General features: G+C 36.1%; 1 protein-coding gene across 1 annotated transcript in view; it reads left to right on the top strand.

Moving 5' to 3' along the window:
- LOC122807229 overlaps positions 1-19214 on the top strand; it is a 1167189-nt gene that overhangs the window by 401258 nt on the left and 746717 nt on the right. Inside the window, exon 3 of the mRNA XM_044078307.1 lies at positions 4213-4492. Coding sequence (XP_043934242.1) covers positions 4366-4492 — 127 coding nt within the window. The 5' untranslated portion in view covers positions 4213-4365. The remainder of the gene's footprint in view (positions 1-4212; positions 4493-19214) is intronic.

Here is a 19214-nt window from a genome sequence, read left to right as displayed (position 1 = left end):
CTTATTTCTACTCTCTCTATCTCTTCTTCTTCTTCTAGGCCCAACCATCTACCAGTGAGGAAGATGGAGCCTCCTGCCAGACTTATAAAGGCATTCAGTATTAGTCCTGCCTCAATTTGTGTCAACCAAGTTGCCCAAAAGGATAAAGCTGCTTGCCCAGCAGCTGCAGCCATCAATATTATTTTAACCTGTCATTGGATGGTAATTCACAAAGTTTTCTTTGGCTTGGAGAGCTATCACCAAGAACCTGAGGGTCCTAAATATGTTCATGGTTTGTCACATCTTTGGGTTATTAGGGCCTTCCTCAGAAATGGATCTACTCAGAAATCAAGGTGTTCTACATATGATTTGAATATAACTTGGCTATACTCTGCAGAAAGGAAATACAGAATGTCCCTGCTTCAGAATGAGGTCTATAAATTTGCTACTACCACTTTATGGTTTTGATAGAGGTGGGCATTTTTGCCCCATCCTTATCCTTGCCAACACCAGGGAGCTTAACCAGGACATTATATTCTGGATTGTGATTGTCCATTGAGTCATCATATAACTGTTAGGGGGTACCAGGATGGTGTTGCTCAAAATAAAGGATGCCTTCTTGGACAACAATATCTGTAGTTCACTACATGGATTCCTTCTACTTAGTTTGGTAGGTACCACTTTCAGTAATATGTGCTGCCGCTTGACCTTCCATCAGCACCTAAAGCATTTATCAAAGTATTTCATGTGATGGCTGAGTCACTGTAGGAGAAATAACTCCTTGCATTCTCCTGTCTGTGGAAATTATTCTAGGCATCACTATCAGTGGATATTTTGGAGTTGCACCTGGAGTGGATGCTCAATAGCTGCAGTCCCTCATGTGGCCAAAAGCTTGGAGAGTTCACCTCTGATTGAACCTGAGCAGACTGCCTTCACTAGTATGGAAATGAAGACTTTCCAGTGTTTATCATTCCTGCTTACTGAGAGAAAGAGCACATCAAGTTATGAAATAGACAGCTTGGTTAAGGATGCAGTAGAAGGTCCAAGCCTAGAACGTCCTATACCATCTGGACTTGATGGCAGTTACAGTCATTATAGCACCATTTCTATGGCTGGGGATGAGGGTAATGCAGGTGACCTTGAGGTTCTAGTGGATGCAGAATCATTATATGATCAAAGATCTTATATTGTCATATACTTGATACAAGGAACCAGAGCAGTGGACAGTTTCCATCAAAAAGCATATGAGTCTCCTGTTCCTGCTGCAGAACCTGTCACTGATATTGATTACAGATTTTTAACTGACAAGGTATGCAGGTAACCTCCCCTCTTTCCTGACTGAATGGAAATGGTTTCTTATGGAGAAGGGAAACTGCCATCTGGAGCTCTGAGCAGTCTTGGCAGTATTAAATGCCTTGGATGGGAAACTCCTTCCATAACTCTCCTCATTCTGTTAGGTTTCCATTCTGTCATATGATACTTAGAAAAGAAAGACTGCATAACTGTGTTCCCTCTGTACAGATAGGTGTTGTGAGTCTGTGAACTGACTAGAGAGTGGGGCATCACATCAGCCATCATGAGTTTGCATCCTAGGTGAAATGAACACACTCCTGTTATTTGTTAAACTACTTCTTTAGTCTTCTTCTAAAGTCATGACTACAGTAACCATATCTAACTCAAATCTTCTAGAATCTTTTCACTTTAAAGATCATCCTGTTTTTCAACTGGGACAATATGGATCACTTTTCTTATGCTTAGAGCAGCAAAGCAAAGGGGATTTTTGTTGGCGGAATGTTCCCCATTTTATGGCAAGGTAGAGTCCTACATGTCTTCTCTCTATTCTTTCTGATTCTATTCCATGTCACAAGTCCAGGAATTAAAAAAAAATGTCCTCAGCACCTTCTTTGGGCTTTGAAAGATGAAGATTCAAGATCTCATGTCCCTGGTTTTACTGGAAACTTAACAGTTCTTAACAAGATAGCCAATGGTCCCACAACGGTCTTTACCTCAGAGTCTGCTCTTGCAGTAGATGTTTTAGTCTCACTAGATCTCTCAGCCTGGATGTTAAACAAAGGCTCCCAGGAAGCTTTCTGCTTGACAGACATAATATGCCATGTAGAAGTGGTTCTCCATTTTACCAGAACAGAACTCTGTACTGTCACATCTAGTCAGTAGAGAGGTGTTCCCATCTTAGTCACCTGTTTAATTTAGAGTTTAACTGTGTTCATTCTCAAGCAGTCACATTTTACTGCCCATTGGGACCTTTGGAATAGAAAGCATATACCCTAGCATCATACCTCTAAACCTCTAAGTGCAAGAATTTTGGACAAAGCCAAAAATAATGGGGAAGCAAGGTACAAAATTATGGACAGATTTTAAATACTGCTCTTATAAACTTGATAGAATTTATTTCCCAGGAAAGTCCAATTGAGACAGACCCCATTTTCAGCGGAGGCCTTGGGAGAAACACTCCAGATGCATGTCTTTGGAATGTGGGAGGAAACCAGACCACTCACAGGAAACCCACACAAACACAGGAAGGACATGCAAACTCCACGCAGAAGGCATTCCAGATAAGAATCAAACCAGAGAACCTCCTGCTGTGACACAATAATGCTAACCGCTACACCACTCTGTCATCCTAGAATCACAGGTTTTACATTAGCATGCTTCTTCTAAAAGTTATAAAGTCTGTAACCCAGAAGTCTGATATTATTTAATGATTACTTTCCTTAATGATTAGTCTGAAAACCATAAATTCTCACAGGCCCAGACCAAAAGTATGAGGTAAAAATATGCTCCTTCTTTGAATTTCTACAGCTGAGAGGTATACTCAGTACCATCTGGTTAAGTACTTCCTTAAATAGGCTCTACATTTCAGCTGATATCTGAAGATCCCCTCACTACCATTAAATGTGAATTTATGTTCAACAGGTTTACATGTCCCTTTTTAAATCAGCTGGTTCAGCAGTGCTGATGTTCCTATCATGCAAACTGAGCTTCCTGATGTCATTTATTTCTGCTTGATTGATTTCTCATCTGCGTGTCTTTGTATCTGGGGAAACTAATGCAGTCTTTCACACTGTAAGTTTACCTTATAATATTTGCTGACCATATTATTGTTATTATCTTAGTGTAATGGTCAAGGGCTTCTGCAAATGGGACTATATGGTTAAACATTGAGACAACGTTATCTGGAATACAATAAGTAATGAAAAAGTTGATATCACAAACACTTTTATGGAAGGGTAATCCTCAGTACACCAAGGTGAGGGGGTAAGTCTCTAAACATTCTAGAGAGATCACACAACCTTACGCTTAAGAAGAAACATCCTTATCTTCGCTGTTCCATGATCTCATTCATTTGAACAATCCAACATCAACTGGTTCAAGAACACAGTGGGTGAATAACTTTATATGGCTCAAAACAGCCCAAGATCAGTCAGAAGCTCAGGAACTGGAGCAGCTAGAGAGGTGAGGGTTTGAGTGGCTGATGTCAGTTTTTCCATTCTCAGGATGAGGGTGGTAGTTAAGCCCACTGCATGCTAACAACTACTGATAAGAGAGTTGCATGGCAGGCAGCACTATTGACTATGGATATTATGTGGCTCTGCTAAGTAACACCTATGCTCCAGCCTTCATTGGAAATCAATCAATACATGCATGTCCACAGAAGAAGGCCTAACAGACCCTCACAGCAGCTATTGTGAGAGGTGTAAAGCCAGAAAATGGATAATAGCCTTCAGTGCTGCCTGCATAATAAATGCACAATCAATGCCTCTTATTCTAGTGCCAGGGAATGTGTGGGTGGTAGTGCCAATGGTCAGATGTTGAGTAAAAATGGAGACAGGAAAATAGAATAAAAAAAAAAAAAAACAGCACTTTTTCAACAAAACATCTAAACTGTTGAAAACAACCTGATGAACAGTAACTAGCTAGGTAAGCACTTAATTTATTTTTGTGCAATGAGATGTGATAACATAAAAATGACAGAGTTGTTATGATTTTAGTATATTCATTCATAAGGTTTGTTAAAGTAGACAACTCTGTCAAGTTATAAGTCTTTTTCTGGCAGCGATTTTCTGGTAAATTACTTCCATTATATGAGCTCCTAAGTCATTCAAGAAATGTAAACATCAGTATCATAATTTAATTCAGTATCTGCACATTTTATTAACATGTACATACTGTGTTTATATGCTCAGTAGGCCTTTTCCTTTTGTTTGGTTGCAGATTGCTTCAGAGTTTAAAGAAGCTGCTACCAGTATAATAGGTGGAGCCAGCAGACAAATAAGCAATGTCAGGAGCCGTGCCAAAAGTCTAGTAGCCAGCCCTTCAGAGAGTACCATCAGTGCAGCTACCACAAGCTCTGAGACTCGAGGAGAAATGACAACTGGAATGACCAAGTACATCTATAAACCAGTTAGCTTGACAGGACAAGGCATTGGCATGCTACTCAATAAAGCACAGGGTTTGGCTGACTATGTGCTCCCTAATAACGAAGGCAAAAAAGGTATGGCTACATTCTTCTTTATGGGGTTTATTTATGCATATATTGAGCTCATTGGTTCTTATCCCTTGAGGCATTTTTGGTTGTTTATCAAGCTGCCATAGTATACCGTGCCTCCTGTGGAACATTTGTAACATACAGAACATTAAATCTAATGCACTTTTTGCTAATAGACAAGACAAAATTTCATGTTTTTATATGACACTCCTATGTTTCCACATGAATTAATCTGCCATTAATGTTCTATGCACTTTTCATATAAAAATTTATAAACAAATAAATATATGCATTATTTGCTGAATGGCTAGGAGAATCTAACAAAACAAGTGCTAAGGAGAAAGAACACATTTCACTGTCTCATTCACTTTACTTGGAAAACAGAAGTTAAGCAATACTTCTAGTCGGTTTCAATGAGTGACAAAAGAGCTAGTGTTAATTTTGGTGAACATTTGCAAGGTTATTCCCCTTTTCTCTAGCAAGCAAATTCCCTGACACCATAACTCTCTTACTTTATATATATCTACTAACTCCAAGTTTGCATTAACTTGGGAAACGGGTAAAAAAGTAGGCCAGCCTAGCCTAATAGATTTTGACCAAAATGAGCTGTGAGAATCACTGGATCATGGGACAACCATTCTATGAAAAGGGAAGATATACAAAGAAATATGACTGTCTTGAAAAGTGTACAAAGGTTCTTTCTATTACACATAAAACATTCTGTTCAAACTTCACAAATAGTGGCTTTTGAAAATGACAGAATAATGGTAACATACAGTTCTGTAAATAAACTTACCATAACAGTACATTTGCAAATGATTACTGCTGCAGTAGTCTTAGCTATATGAGTTATATCCTGGTAAGGATATAACAGCTGGCCAGCTTCCAAAGCTTAAGGGCATTTCCATGTGCCTCAACCATTACCACCTTAAGCAGAGTTGAAGAAAAATATTCGTATGGGTGCAAAGCCCTTCAAAGTTTTCATGCCAACTGAGAGAGGAAGGCTAAAGTCTGAAAATGTTAGTGCTAGGAAAATAAATATAAATGTCCTCACAGTGGTAACCAAAGTATAAAAAATAAGGGGGGTGGAGGGAGGTAGATTCTACTGCAACAGTAATTATTTGAACATGATGTTCTAGTAAGTTTACTTATACAGGTGTATGTTCATCATTTGATCATGGCTGCAGTAGCCTTAGCTATATTATCATAGATTACATACCTTATATGAACAGGAAGGATGAAGGTCCAGGAGCCCCTGAAGAATGGCCCTAGCAAAGCCTGCTCGAGACCTGGAGAAGGAATATAATTTGCAGTGCTTTGTAAGGGTTTGCAAAGAGGACCAATTTGCTGTGTCTGGAATACTTCTCAAACCCAACCCTTTCCAATAAGCCACAGATGAAGCCAAAGTCCTAATAGAGTGAGCCTTGACTCTCTTTGGAATTGCCTTATTGTGACTGGGTATAACTAAAGATAATAACATGAGACAGCCATTGGGAGATACTGCATTTTGAAACAAGTTATCCTTTTTTCTTAGCTTAATAAGAAATGAATAACTGGTCAGAGTTCCTGTGGAGTTTTCTGTGGACATCCAGAGTAGGGAGAATCCTTTCTCTGTCATTTTTGGGTTTTGGAAGAAGACAGGGAGATGGAGACCTTGGTTGAAAGTAAATTTGGATAACACTTTAGGTATAAAAGAAGCACTAGTTCTTAAGGAAATCCTATCTTTGTGGAAAATGAGATAAATTTGACCCACCATAAAAACTTGCAACTCATACTCTTCTTGCAAAAGTCAGAAAGATCAACAAAGTTGTTTTCCATGTTAATAACCTGAAATCAGCCAGATGAACTGGTTCAAGTGGCGCACCAATTATTTTTTTTCTAAAATAAAGTTAGGATCTCAAGAAGGACCTACATGTGTTTTAGGAGGCATAGTGTGTAAACCCCTTTCAAAAACATTTTAAGATGGGAATGCATTAGAAGTGGAGGATCCATACCAGACATGCTGAAATAGGTGACAAATGAACCTTGATAGAGGAGTAAGAAAAGCCAGAGTAGAGCAATTCACTGAAATATTGCAGAGAGAGAAATCCTAGCCTTAAAAGGGTGCTGGTTCTTCTTTTGGCACCAATTAGAAAATGTTTAGCATTTACTGATATATGATTTCCAAGTAGTAGGTTTTCTTGCCTCCTTTAATGCCAGCTGCACATCCACAGAAAGCAGGTGCCTAAAAGTTATTAAAACTATTGCATCTAGGCAGTTAGTTGCAATTGTTTAGAGATGGGAAGTATCAAACACTTCTTGGTTTGTATGAGTAGGTCCAGACTGTGAGGAAGCTTGTGATAATTGCCATTGGTCATTTCCAAACGAAGGGAGAACAGCTGAGCCAGAAGGCAGTTATTACAATGATCTTTAGAGAGTTCTCCCTTCCGAATCTTCAAAATTATGATGGATATCAGTGGCAAGGGTAGAAAAGCATATAGGAACATTCTTATCCAAGGGAAAAAAAAAACAATGAATCTGTTTTCCAGGCCTGCTGGCAAGGAGTCTAGGAACAGAATTCTTCCAATTTACTGTGAATTGCAGAATTTTGGGGAATCCTGGCAACAGTAGTCATTTAAACCTGTAAATATTAAATGCATCGATTTGTTCACCTAAAACACAGTGAGATGCACTTTAAACACTTACATCAACCCTGAAAAGTAAATTAATACATCTTTTAGACAGGAAAAGCTCGTTTTAACTTAGTTTTAGAACTTTTTTTTCCTTAAAAGTAAAAAATAATGCTCCTAGTAAAAAGTGACTAAAAGTAATGTGACAGTCCATAAAAAACATTTTGTCCTAGTTTACAAGTTACACCTTTACAGAAAAGGTTAACTTGCTGTCAGAAAAAATAAGTTGTGAAAGCTTTTTTCCCCAAGGGAAACTCATGTACCCTGCAGAAGTGTCAGAGGTGCAACAGGGAGCCCACTTGCCTTTGGTGCAGAAGATTGTGGGTACTATTTGCACAACAAGTAAGTTGATTACTGACAATGCAGTGCAGCATAAATGGGGTACTGCACTTCTGAGTGTGTCAGTCTTCAGATGAGGCATTGAACTAAGATCCCGTCTGCTTGAATTGGGGACAGCTCAGGTGGATGTAAAAAATCCTACTGCACCTATCAAAAGGAGTAAGGTTCCATTATTTATCTCAACATAAGCAAAACATTATTTACATATTTACAAAATATACATATTTACAGGTACATATCTACAGATACCTATATACTGTCATCATTATTATTCCATAATTCACCTCCACTCCTTCTTCCACAACCATAATCTAATTTTTTTGTAATATATATTAGTCAAGATCCATTTTTTATTAAACAAAATTTCATCAGATCCTTCATTCCAAATAATCCATACTGTATAAAATAAATTATCTACCCAACATATATTTTCTTTTTGCTTTTATATCCATACATGTCCACCGTATTCACATCTATATATTTGTCATTAATATTCTCAAAAAAAGAAAAAAAAACCTTCTCCACACATCTTTTTCCAGAGTTTAACTAATCTTTTACTTTTAAAAACTGCTCTGTTGTCTCTCCCTCTCAGCAGAAAATAAACACATTCTTTCAACTTTCTTTTTATATGGCTTATTCCCCTTTACAAGTAATTACTGAGGTGGTGGTACTGCGGTAGCGTTGTCGCCTCACAGCAAGATGTTGTCCCATTCGATTCTCAGCTAAAGCATCATCTGTGTGGAGACATGCATGAATGGGCATACCTTCATTGAAGGTTGTATGTCAGGGCGGCAACTCGGTACGTAAAAATCTGCTGCCAATCATTAGCGGACCGGAGTTCCGCTGTGGCGACCCCTAACCGGGAAAAGCTGAAAGATACAACAACAACAACATTCCCCTTTACAAGTAACTTATTTATTACCCATTTATATAGGAAATCCTGCCACTCTACAATCTTAGTACACCACTTATGCATTTCTTTCATGGCTTTTCTCACTACTTCCAGTAAATTTTCTAATGGATTTACATAATAATATTTCATCACAATATCAATTCTATTCTTCTCAAGATCATCAATTTTCTTTTCCACTGTTAATATTTTTTCTTGATAATTTTTAATTTCTTCATTTTTATTATCTTCATTTCCTTTCCTTATTCTCATCATCTTCCAAATTTTTGTACTTATATTTGAATATTTCACTATTAACAATCTCTTCATTTACCCACTTTAATACTCCACAGAAGTTTAAAGTGGAATAAACTACTGGATTTAATAACATCCCACAAAGCATCATGTCCTACTGTATCAAATGCCATACTAATATCACCTACTATAATTTCAGATTTTCCCTTTTACTTATATCATCAACAATTTTTCAAACTAATATAATAATTCATGGAATCCCTTCCCTTTAAATCTCTCTCTCTCTCTCTCTATATATATATATATATATATATATATATATACTTTCTTCCATAATGTTCTTTATCCTTCCATTCTCTTCTGTATTATTCTCATAAAAATGTGGACATACCAGATCCCATCCCCAACAACTGCTAATTTCCATATAATACTTTGCTCTATGTAAATATTGTAAATAATTTTCTCTTGATTGTGTGAATAATTTGCTAAACTGGACTTGTACTTTGTAATCCACATAGTATTTTTGTCTATGTAAACATTGTGTACATTTATTTTCTCTTTCAATTTGATGTACATTGATATTTGTAACTTTTTCTACAGATTTCTGTATCTTTAATTGTATTTTTCGCTGTGGAGCTTTTCTCTCTGGGCCTCCACTAAAAATGGGCTCCCTAGACCCAGTGGACTTCTCCAGTAATCAAACTGGGAATAAGTAAATAAAATAAAATAAAATGTTATAATCCATGTTATTTAATGTGAAAGGTCTCCTTTTTATGTAATTCTATTTGTCCTTCTTCTATATAAATTGTAATATCCCACTATATAATTCCTCATAAACACACCCTTCTTTCAACCATTTCTTCAGAATGATTACAAAACACTATCTTTACCTGTCCCTTAATTTCTTACATATTTCATACCATATACCTTCTAGACTTGATACTGAATCATTTAGATTCCTAAATTTTTCATCCAATTCACTAATAAGAATTCCTTTTACAAATTCTTTCTTAATTCGCTCTTGATTTTTTGTTTTACTTTCCACTCTCTCTTATTTTATTTCTTTTTACTCTTATAGATGTTTCTACATGTTGTACTACACTACTAATAATTTGCTCATGTGTTCTTTTACCTTTCCTATACATTTTTCATTTCCCTCAATATATTAATATGCTTCTTTACTACTTTACCCAAATATAAAATTGATTCCTCCCTTCTCTCTTATAAATAATATCTCTGCTTAAACAGTAATATCTTATTTTTTCTCTATTTCATTTATATATATCATTTTCCAAATCATATTCTCTTGCATTCATCTCCAAGTTTTCCAATACATTTCTATACATCTTTCCATACCTTACTTTCTCTTCTTTTCTTATATCATCCTGCCATTAAAAAAAAAACACACACTTTTTATACTTGTTTTTAAATCTGATCTGTCATTCAGAAACATTTTCATAAAGGTCCTTCATGGTTATGAAATCCCTCTATAACTTCAATACTTCCTAATCTCTAAATAAATCCCATATTTTCTCTTTTATTCCCTTCATTCATATTGCTAAATGATCCAAATATTTACTCTAATCTATCACCACCTGCTATACCCAAACCTTCCAAAAGTAAAAAATAACAAATTTCAGATCCCACCGTCCCTCTTCTATAAGTCCATTGACTTTTTTCAAGACAGTTAACTTAACCATATTTTATTACTTCTTGTATTTGTTAACATCTTTTCCTTTCTTTTTGTATTTTTCCCTTACATGACAATTAAAGTCCCTTGCAATGTAATTATCATGTTAGCTACCCATAGTCTAACATTTGATTTAACAGATTCTCTCTTTCCTTGTCATTTGTACATGCACATATAATGCTACAGTTTTATATATTCTATTCTCTCCACCTCATGTCCATAACAGTTAAACTTCCCATCCTTAACAACATTAAATCCAATATTTTACTGTTTTGTACACAATGCAGCGACTCCAAAACAACATTTCCTTTCTAAATTCCATATTATTTTTATCATAATATTTTTCTGTTTGCAGTCTTTTTTCATTAGTCAGGAATCTTACATCCTCTAAAAGAGTAATATCTATATCACATTTAGCACAACATCCCAGTATCCTTAGCCTTCTTACAATATTAGTAACACTATTCACCTTTACTGAAAGCACTCTAAAATTATTACTTTTCCTTCTTTTTTAAGTTTAAGGGAAGTATTTTACATTTTCATTTTCTTATTTTTTATTCTTTCTTCAATTAATATTTTTATGAATTTATGTACAACTATTCATTGATCCTCAAAGTCAGATTTTCGCTGTTTTCATTAACCGAAATGCAACCAAACTACTCTTTACCTTTCTTTCTAATCTCTGGTGATGCATTTTTAAATTTTCTTTTCCTCACCCTTACCCTAACACCTATTGAGTTTATTTTCCTAACATCCTTTACACTCCCTTCACAAACATCTGACATCACTTTCAAAATGCTCATCATTTTCAACACTGTCAGTACAGTTACATTCACCCTCCTGAAATATAACATTTTTTTATTTAAGTCATCTTTTATTACTTCATTCTCTTTTTCATTAACACAATTTTCTCTTTCATCTACTTCATCTTTGCTTTCAGACATTACAATATTTTTTTATCATTCTGCTCAACATTATATTGCTTGTTCTTTTTGCAATCAAATGAAAAATACCCTTAACATTTATATATTCTACATTCCGTTTTACACTTGTTCATCATGTGACTCTCCCCCACATAGATTGCATCTTATTTTTGCACACTCATTTATCAGATTATTGGAATCCCCCCAAAAACATTTTTGGCTGTCCTATGTACCAAATTTTCCTTTATTGCCATTTATATATAAACACTTGGCAAATGATTTATCCTGTCTTTTTTCATATTTTAAAACCACATCCATTTCCCAACCCCCATTCCAAATGCCCTCTCATATTTAATTTTCACAATATCGTAAACTAAAGGATACATACATAAGGATTTTTTTTTAACATCTTTTAACTCAATTTCATTAGTGCAAAATTGAAAAACACTTTTTTTATTCAAACATGAGATTGCCCAGATTGCACCCCACATGTAACTTTATGTCCAACTAACTCTTGACCCATTTCCATTCTGTCCAACTTGCTGTTCATTCCAAAAACCGTTTCCATCATATCCAGCTATGTAGTCTCAGAATCTTCTCCAGAATCACCTTTATTCAATAAACCAACCATTTTTTCATCAGGCAAACCTCCAGAAGCAATTTAATTTATAGCATCTTCTTTAAAATCCTGAGGTTAAAGTCAGCTGACTATTTGTATTATCCACTATTTTTTTAATAGTTTTCTGTCTGACTGACAGAACCACCACCAACAGAACAACTCTGTTTTCCCTCCATTGTTATACAGCTTCTCTTAGCTGCCTTCACACCAGGAATTAAAACAGGAAGTGCCACAGCAAAAACATCTCCCTCACAATGAAAAGAGTAGGAGTTATTTATTAATTAATTATAACAAACTATGAAACTGAACAAATGAACCAAAGGCAGTCTGGATGAATGAAGGAGTGAACACAATTCCTTAATTATAACAACTGACATACACTATTTACCTTATATACATTCTATAGATTATTTACATTATTTGCAATTAATTATAATGTACATTACAAAATAATCTATGCTATTCAATTATTTCCTCACACCCTTTTTTCCACAATCAGAAGTGTATCTTCTTCAAGATATCATACAATACCCATTTCCCATTGTATTTTTTTTCATTCAGTCTTTCATTCCAAATCACCCATAAAATATAAAACAACTTTCTATCAATTTCCTTCCTCTGTTGTTTTGATTTCCCCACAACAGTTTTATAGATTTACAGATTAGTCATAGGTTAAGTGCCCTTGTAGGCCTTTTAAGCCTAGACAATTACCCCTTGAGAGACTCAAATGCTGCACTTTGTGTCTTTAAGATAAGCACCATAACCATCATGCCAATTCCCACCTTAGTTACCTATCCTTTCTTGTATCCTTTTATAAGGCAGATTTTCCTTAACAGTCAATTTACCTATTCTTAATCTCCAAATAAAATCTTCACTTTTGTATATTTTACTCCATCTAAACCTCATTTTAATTGCAATTCTTTTTTCATTTTCTAAATATTTCGAAGTGCAAATATAATAGTGTTTTCATTATATTTAAATACCTCTCTTTTCTGTTTTTTTCTGCATTTTCCATTTTCAGTTTTCACAATAATATCTTATTTTGATATTCCTTAATATTTACATTCACATTATTCTTCCATCTTTTCCCATCTCTTAATTTTTCACAGACGTGAACTGATGATGAAGTCCCAAATGGTGGGATGAAAGCACTTAACCGTGTTTGTTTCTTCAATTCAAGTTTTTTATCTATCAGACTTGAAGTTTCTTGTGTATTACTTTATCACTGATTTATAATACAGTTTGTGCTTGGATGGTCTGCATATTTAAACTAGAATACATTATCTTGAAGGGTTTTGTGCTACTACAGCTACTACAGTTTTTGCAGTGTGATACCATCATACAAGTTGAAGTGAGCTACTTTTTCCTATTCACCTGATGTCACCCGAGATACTACCTGTGCCATTTACTTTTTCTTAGTTTTGATTTGGCTGCATGGGCACACACTGGTTCAGTATTCCATGTATTTTATATAGCTAAAATTTGTATATTAAAAAAAATCTCCTTTATTGACCTTGATTCATAATAGCATATACAACAGAACGTGTATCTAATCTGCAGGTAAACATTTTCAACATATAAGGCAGTGAGCTTCTCATAAGTCAGCAACTATCCTTTACAGAAATATTTAACTAAAGTAATCCTAGCAAACCTGAACCATCTTTCCAAAGACCTGAGAGGAAAAACACATCACCCAGTTTTCAAGACTAAACATAAAGAACATCTTTATAGAAAAAATAGCTTCAGCAGTTTCCAAGATGTAGATTAACAACATCTACACCTTACAAGCCATGAACCGCGACTAAATTGAACTCTTAATATCTGTTATAACTTTGTTGTAAGTTTCCCATACACTTCTCTATTGTTTTTATCTCATACAACTCTTATCACAGCTCCCTGTTGAAATGCTGGGACTCAAAATGCTGAGTGCCGACAGGCAGAAAAAAAGAATGAAACTGCAGCAGAAGAGCAAATTTAAAACATCTCTCTTCTTCTTTAATCTACTGTTTTTGCAGGGGAGCAAGCCCTATTGCACCCCCTATGGAGGAAGCAAGTCCTCTACACCACCAACCAAAAATATATCAACTCTGAGATTGCCAAACCTTGGAAGAAATTGAATATTTCAAGAAATGGCCATCTTGGACTTAGTATATGTAAGTTTGCTTTTCAGCTCTGTGTTTTGGGACTCACTCTAGTGGGTCTGACACTTCAAATGGCTACCTCTTAATCACCTGTACACTTGAGAGGTCTGCCTGAAGAACCATTTTTTGTATACCATTACAGTCTGGATATTCCATGAAGCTACTGGCAAAAACAAAAACTCCTATCACCAGATTTGAAGTTGTTTTTTTGTTTTGTTAGGGTACTGACACAGATTTGAATATTTTACCAAGCTATAATTTATCTCAGAAATGTAGTACATCTTAACTGTAAGCATATTATAAATTATGATTAAAAGGCCATTCTGTCAGATAAAGGATAAGATTATACATTATGACAGACTTTAATTATTTGCATTTTGGAACATTAATATGGCCTTCCATCCAACTATACATTTTCTAATACTTGCCTGGTGAGTGTGATGGTTGTTAGAAGTTGAAGAAAATAAACCAGACCTTCTTAACCCCAGTAACAATTTCCAGTTCATTCTGCATGTTAGGCAGGGATTCATAACGCAACTGAGATATATAGTGTCTCCAATATATCCTGGGTCAGCCACAGGGTCTCTTCCTACTGAGCCATGCCTGGTACACCTCCAAAGGGATCCACTCAGGGGTATCGTCAAAAGATGCTCAAACTAGCTCAATTCCATCTTCTCAACATGGAGGAGTTGTGGGTACACTCAAGCTTCTCCTAGATTTTTAAGTTCTCTACTCTACCACTGGGAGTGACTCTACTTACCTTGGCATCATCCCTGCCACTTTGATCTATGATCTCATCCTCATAATTACTACACAAAGATCATGATGGTGAATAAAACAAAATAAATATTGTCACAGTAATATATTCCAGAAAATTACACCAGATAAAGTACAATTTAAACACGGCAGTATCAAATACAATGGATATAAGTTCAAAATATCAGTTGTTCCAGTTAAAAATTCAATTATACATAAAAGAAAATTAACAATGAGAATAAAAAGTGAGACCAACAAGTACAAAAAGAAGAGTAACACATTTGTAGCACATTTCTGTTTAAGCAGAGTGGCACGTTTGCAGCAAGATGCAGCGCATTTCTGTTAAAGCAAAGTAGCAAGTTTGCAGCAAGTTGGAAGGGGTAAGAGTTTCAAAGAGTATAGCTTGAGTGAAAGACAAAAAGAAGGGAGAAGAAATTAATCCGGAGGAGAAACAATCTTTGCTTGAGACCCTAAGTAAAGGAGGAAGGCAAGCTTAGAGGGTAACTAGAAGGGAGACAACATTGTAATTATGTTGGGCCATTACAGTGGCAGAGCCAGGATGGATGAAAGCTGTCTTTTAAGATGGATTTAAAGGAGTTGGGGTTTGTGATGGTTCTGAAATTTAGTGGTAACTTATTCCAGGCTAAGGCTACAGAATGACTATAGAGTAGTTTACCAATATTAGTGTTGCATTTACTGACTTGTAACTGGTGCTGTAGAGAGCTACAAAGTGCATGGTTTGGGATATATGGCTGGACAAGAGTGGAGAAGGAGGGACAGGATGATGGTGTGTGTGTAAGAATGAATGAGCTAGGAGCAGTTAGAGGAGTAGAAGTTGGTGTTGGAATTCAAGCCAATGCTGTTTTTTAGGACTATACAGTGCTGAGTGCGGTAATGTAAGTTGGCAGCAAACCTTGCAACTTTGTTGTATGTTTGTTCTAATTTAGTCATGAGATTAGATTGGAGGGTTGTGAGTAAGGGGGCACTGTAGAGTAGCATTGGTAGTAGGAGGGCTTGTGCTAGGTAGAGTTGGAGGCATTGGTGAGGAATTTTTTGTGTCTGTATAGGAGGCCTAATTTTTGGTGTGTTTTTTTATGCATTGCTGAATATGTAAATCAAACCTTAGATGATCATCAATTATGACATCTACGAGTTTACTGTGAGATTCAGTAGAGATGATTGTTTTATTTAGGGAAGAGACTGAAAAGGAGTCTTTGTGATGTTGCACGGTTTTTGGAAGGAATAGTAGTTTTGTTTTCTTGGGGTTCAGTATAACTTGATTGGAGTTATGCCAGTTTTCAATAGAGAGAAGAGAATTTTGGGTAAGGGAATGAAGATGAGTGATATCTTTGGAACAGGAGATGATAGTGGAGTCATTAGCATATTGAGTACCAGCTGAGGCTGGATAAGCACAGTGAAGGTTATTGATGAAGATGTTAAATAGAAGGGGTCCGAGGATGGAGCCTTGGGGTACCCTGGTGTGAACAGGTAGAAAGGAGGAGAGGTTAGATTTCCATCTCACAGCTTGGAATCTATTTGTAAGGTAGCTAGAAAACCAGGAAAGAGTAGTGTTAGAGAGGGTGAGTGATGCTAGCTTAGCTAGGAGTAAGCTATGAGAGACAGTGTCAAAAGCTTTGGATAAATTGAGAAATAAGCAGGGGCGAGCATGTTATTATCACGAGATGTGGCTATTGTATTAGTAAAGGATTTTAGAGCAGTATTAGTGCTGCATTTATGGTGAAAGCCATGCTGTGTGGGTATTAGAAGGTTTTCTTTAACTAGGTAATGAAGGAGTTGGCAGTGAATGCACTTTTCTAGGATTTTTGATAGTAGAGATAGAATAGCAATGGGCCTAAAATCGGAAGGGTCTGTTTCACTTCCACCTTTATGTAGAGGTATGATATAGAACTTTTTCCAGATGTCGGGGACTATATTTTCCTTGATGGATCTGTTGATCAAAATGGAGATAGGGAGAGTGATAGAATTTGCAGCAATTTTTAGGAAGTGAGGAGGTAGGTTATCTGCTGGTGCAGAGCAGGTTTTACGTTTGGAGAGAAGGGACTTGATATAAGTTGTGAGGACTGTTCTAATGGTAAAATTGGAGGAATGGATAGTGGTAGGGGGAGAGAGTGTAGCAGTATTGTTTTTTGTACGGTTATGGATAGAGTTGATGAAGAAGGAATTTAAGACTGAAGCAGTTTCTAAAGTGGAGCTATAAGGGCAGGAGTTTGGGAGTGCTGGCGACCCACGATATAGTAACTTATTTACAATTTGCCAGAATTTTTGGGGCTTGGAGTGTGGGTTGTTGATTGGATTGTTGACATTGTGTTGTTTGTCTGAGATGATGTTTCCTTTGGTTATTTGTTGTCATTCATAGGCATACTTCCCCAGAAAAGTCCCTGTAATGTAATGACCACAATAATCATTTTCAGTATGCTGCAGTCAGTCCAAGAGACATCGCCACTCCCCAACTACTGCATCATAATGGCCACAGTAATGTATTCCAAAATGTTTCCCCCCTCCTGATTTTATAATGGCTACAGTAATATACTCTAATGAGTTGCTGTTATTCATAGGCAAACATTCCTTCCCACACCAATATACTTAAATTGCCATAGTTATGCATTTCAATATGAAGCTATATTTCTCTGGTACATGCTACCTTTCTGATCACTATACTATAACAGACAAAGTAATGCATTTTAAGACATTCATACCTATAGCACCTTTTTTGTATACTTCCAGTTCATACCCTTATCTCCTTATGGAGTCCAGGACTTTTAGGGTCTGACTTCATTTACTAAGTAACTTCCAGCTAATAACAGGCAATATTAGAAAGTGGAATAACTTATTAACAAAATAACACTAAGTTTGCCATTCTAGGCTATATTGCAGTAAAGAAATGAATCACTGTTCATCAGTCATTATTCATATTTTCATATTTATGTTCAAATGTTCAGAACTGAGTATGTGTGTAATACTTTAAAAAACAAGTGACTTATAAACCATTGCATATCAGGTGAAAACTGTCTTTCAAATTTGCACAGTAAGTTGATCATCTTGGGAAATATTCAGTGTTATTTATTCTATTAATTATGCAATTAAGCATATGTTTTCATCTTTCTATAAATATTTCAATAAACATACTAATATTGGAATTTCATGTAGTCGTGTGAAGCTTATGGGTGGTTAACAAGGTTGTTCTAACAATATATGTCTAGGTTATACAGTTTTGAAGATTTGATAAGCTGTTTGTGAAAGTTTAGCAAAAATGTATTATTTTTGGTTTGTCTGCATTATAATATAGTATTCATGGAAAGATGACTACACTGAGTGCTATCACTGCAAAGAATACTTCTTATTGGTACCATCACAATTTGTACAGTTTTAATAGCTTTCATTGCCTACAAATAATCCACAAAAATGACACTCCGAGGCAAAATACACACAAATAATCCAAAGAAAATGCCCAGGCCAGGAGATTCCGGACAGTTCAAAATATATTTAATAGCAGGCAACACAGTAAAGTAAGACCATAAATTGCTGACAAACAATCAGAAGCATTTTTCGTCACTCAGTAATGACTTAATCAGATGCGGAATTCTGTCTCCATGTCTGGTACATCCCCCTCCTGTTTGTTGGCCTGTCTCCACAGTGTATGTTGAAAGAGGTATTTCCAACTACCCTCTGTGATGCTGTTTGTCAGACACCTACATGAAGTCCTGCTCACAGTGAAGGAAAAGGCCTACAAAAATATTTACTTTTGTTTATTTTATCCTTTTTAAATTTATTTTTCAGAAAATGCCCTGGAAACCAAGATGTGTATAGGTTATTAGAGGTGTGACATTCCACACCACTTAGGTGTTAATGAGTTAATAGGTTCATAGGTAAGTATTAGGCTATTGGCCTATATAAGCCTAGCCAAAAAGGTACCCTGGCTTTCGCCACCCAAGAAATTATTTTCCTGTGCCCCTGTCGAGCAGAGCCACAGAAGTGATCCCGGGGTGAATTTCCTATTTCCCATCCAATCATCAAGATTTTTCTTGAAGAGTGCTAATGAAGAGCTCTGTTTGACATAGAAAGGTAGTCTGCTCCAGTGTATGGGAAGTCTCTCGGACAGGAATCTATCCCTCCAGCATGTTCTGTTTATTGTGGTGACAAGGTTTAGGTCCCTACAGTGTGTAACTCAGAGGGATTGGGATTTCTTTAAGTGGAGCATGTCCAACAGCTCTGGGTTTGACATAGCTTTGTATGTTAGGCAGAAATTGCCTATATGCGACAGAGTAAAGCTGGAGTTTTTGAGACGGTCTGCATAGGGCATCTGTTTGAGGCCAGTAATCCTCTTTGTGAGGTATTCCTGTGGCCTCTCCAGTTGTTGTAGATGTCTTGTGAGGTACATACCAAAAGGGGAGCTGCACTCTATAATGGGTCTAATGAGTGATGAGTA

This window comes from Protopterus annectens, chromosome 7.part0 (assembly GCF_019279795.1).
Source record: "Protopterus annectens isolate FY-2018-M chromosome 7.part0, PAN1.0, whole genome shotgun sequence".
NCBI classification, from domain to species: Eukaryota; Metazoa; Chordata; order Ceratodontiformes; family Protopteridae; genus Protopterus; species Protopterus annectens.
This window is presented reverse-complemented; position numbering and strand designations above follow the sequence as displayed.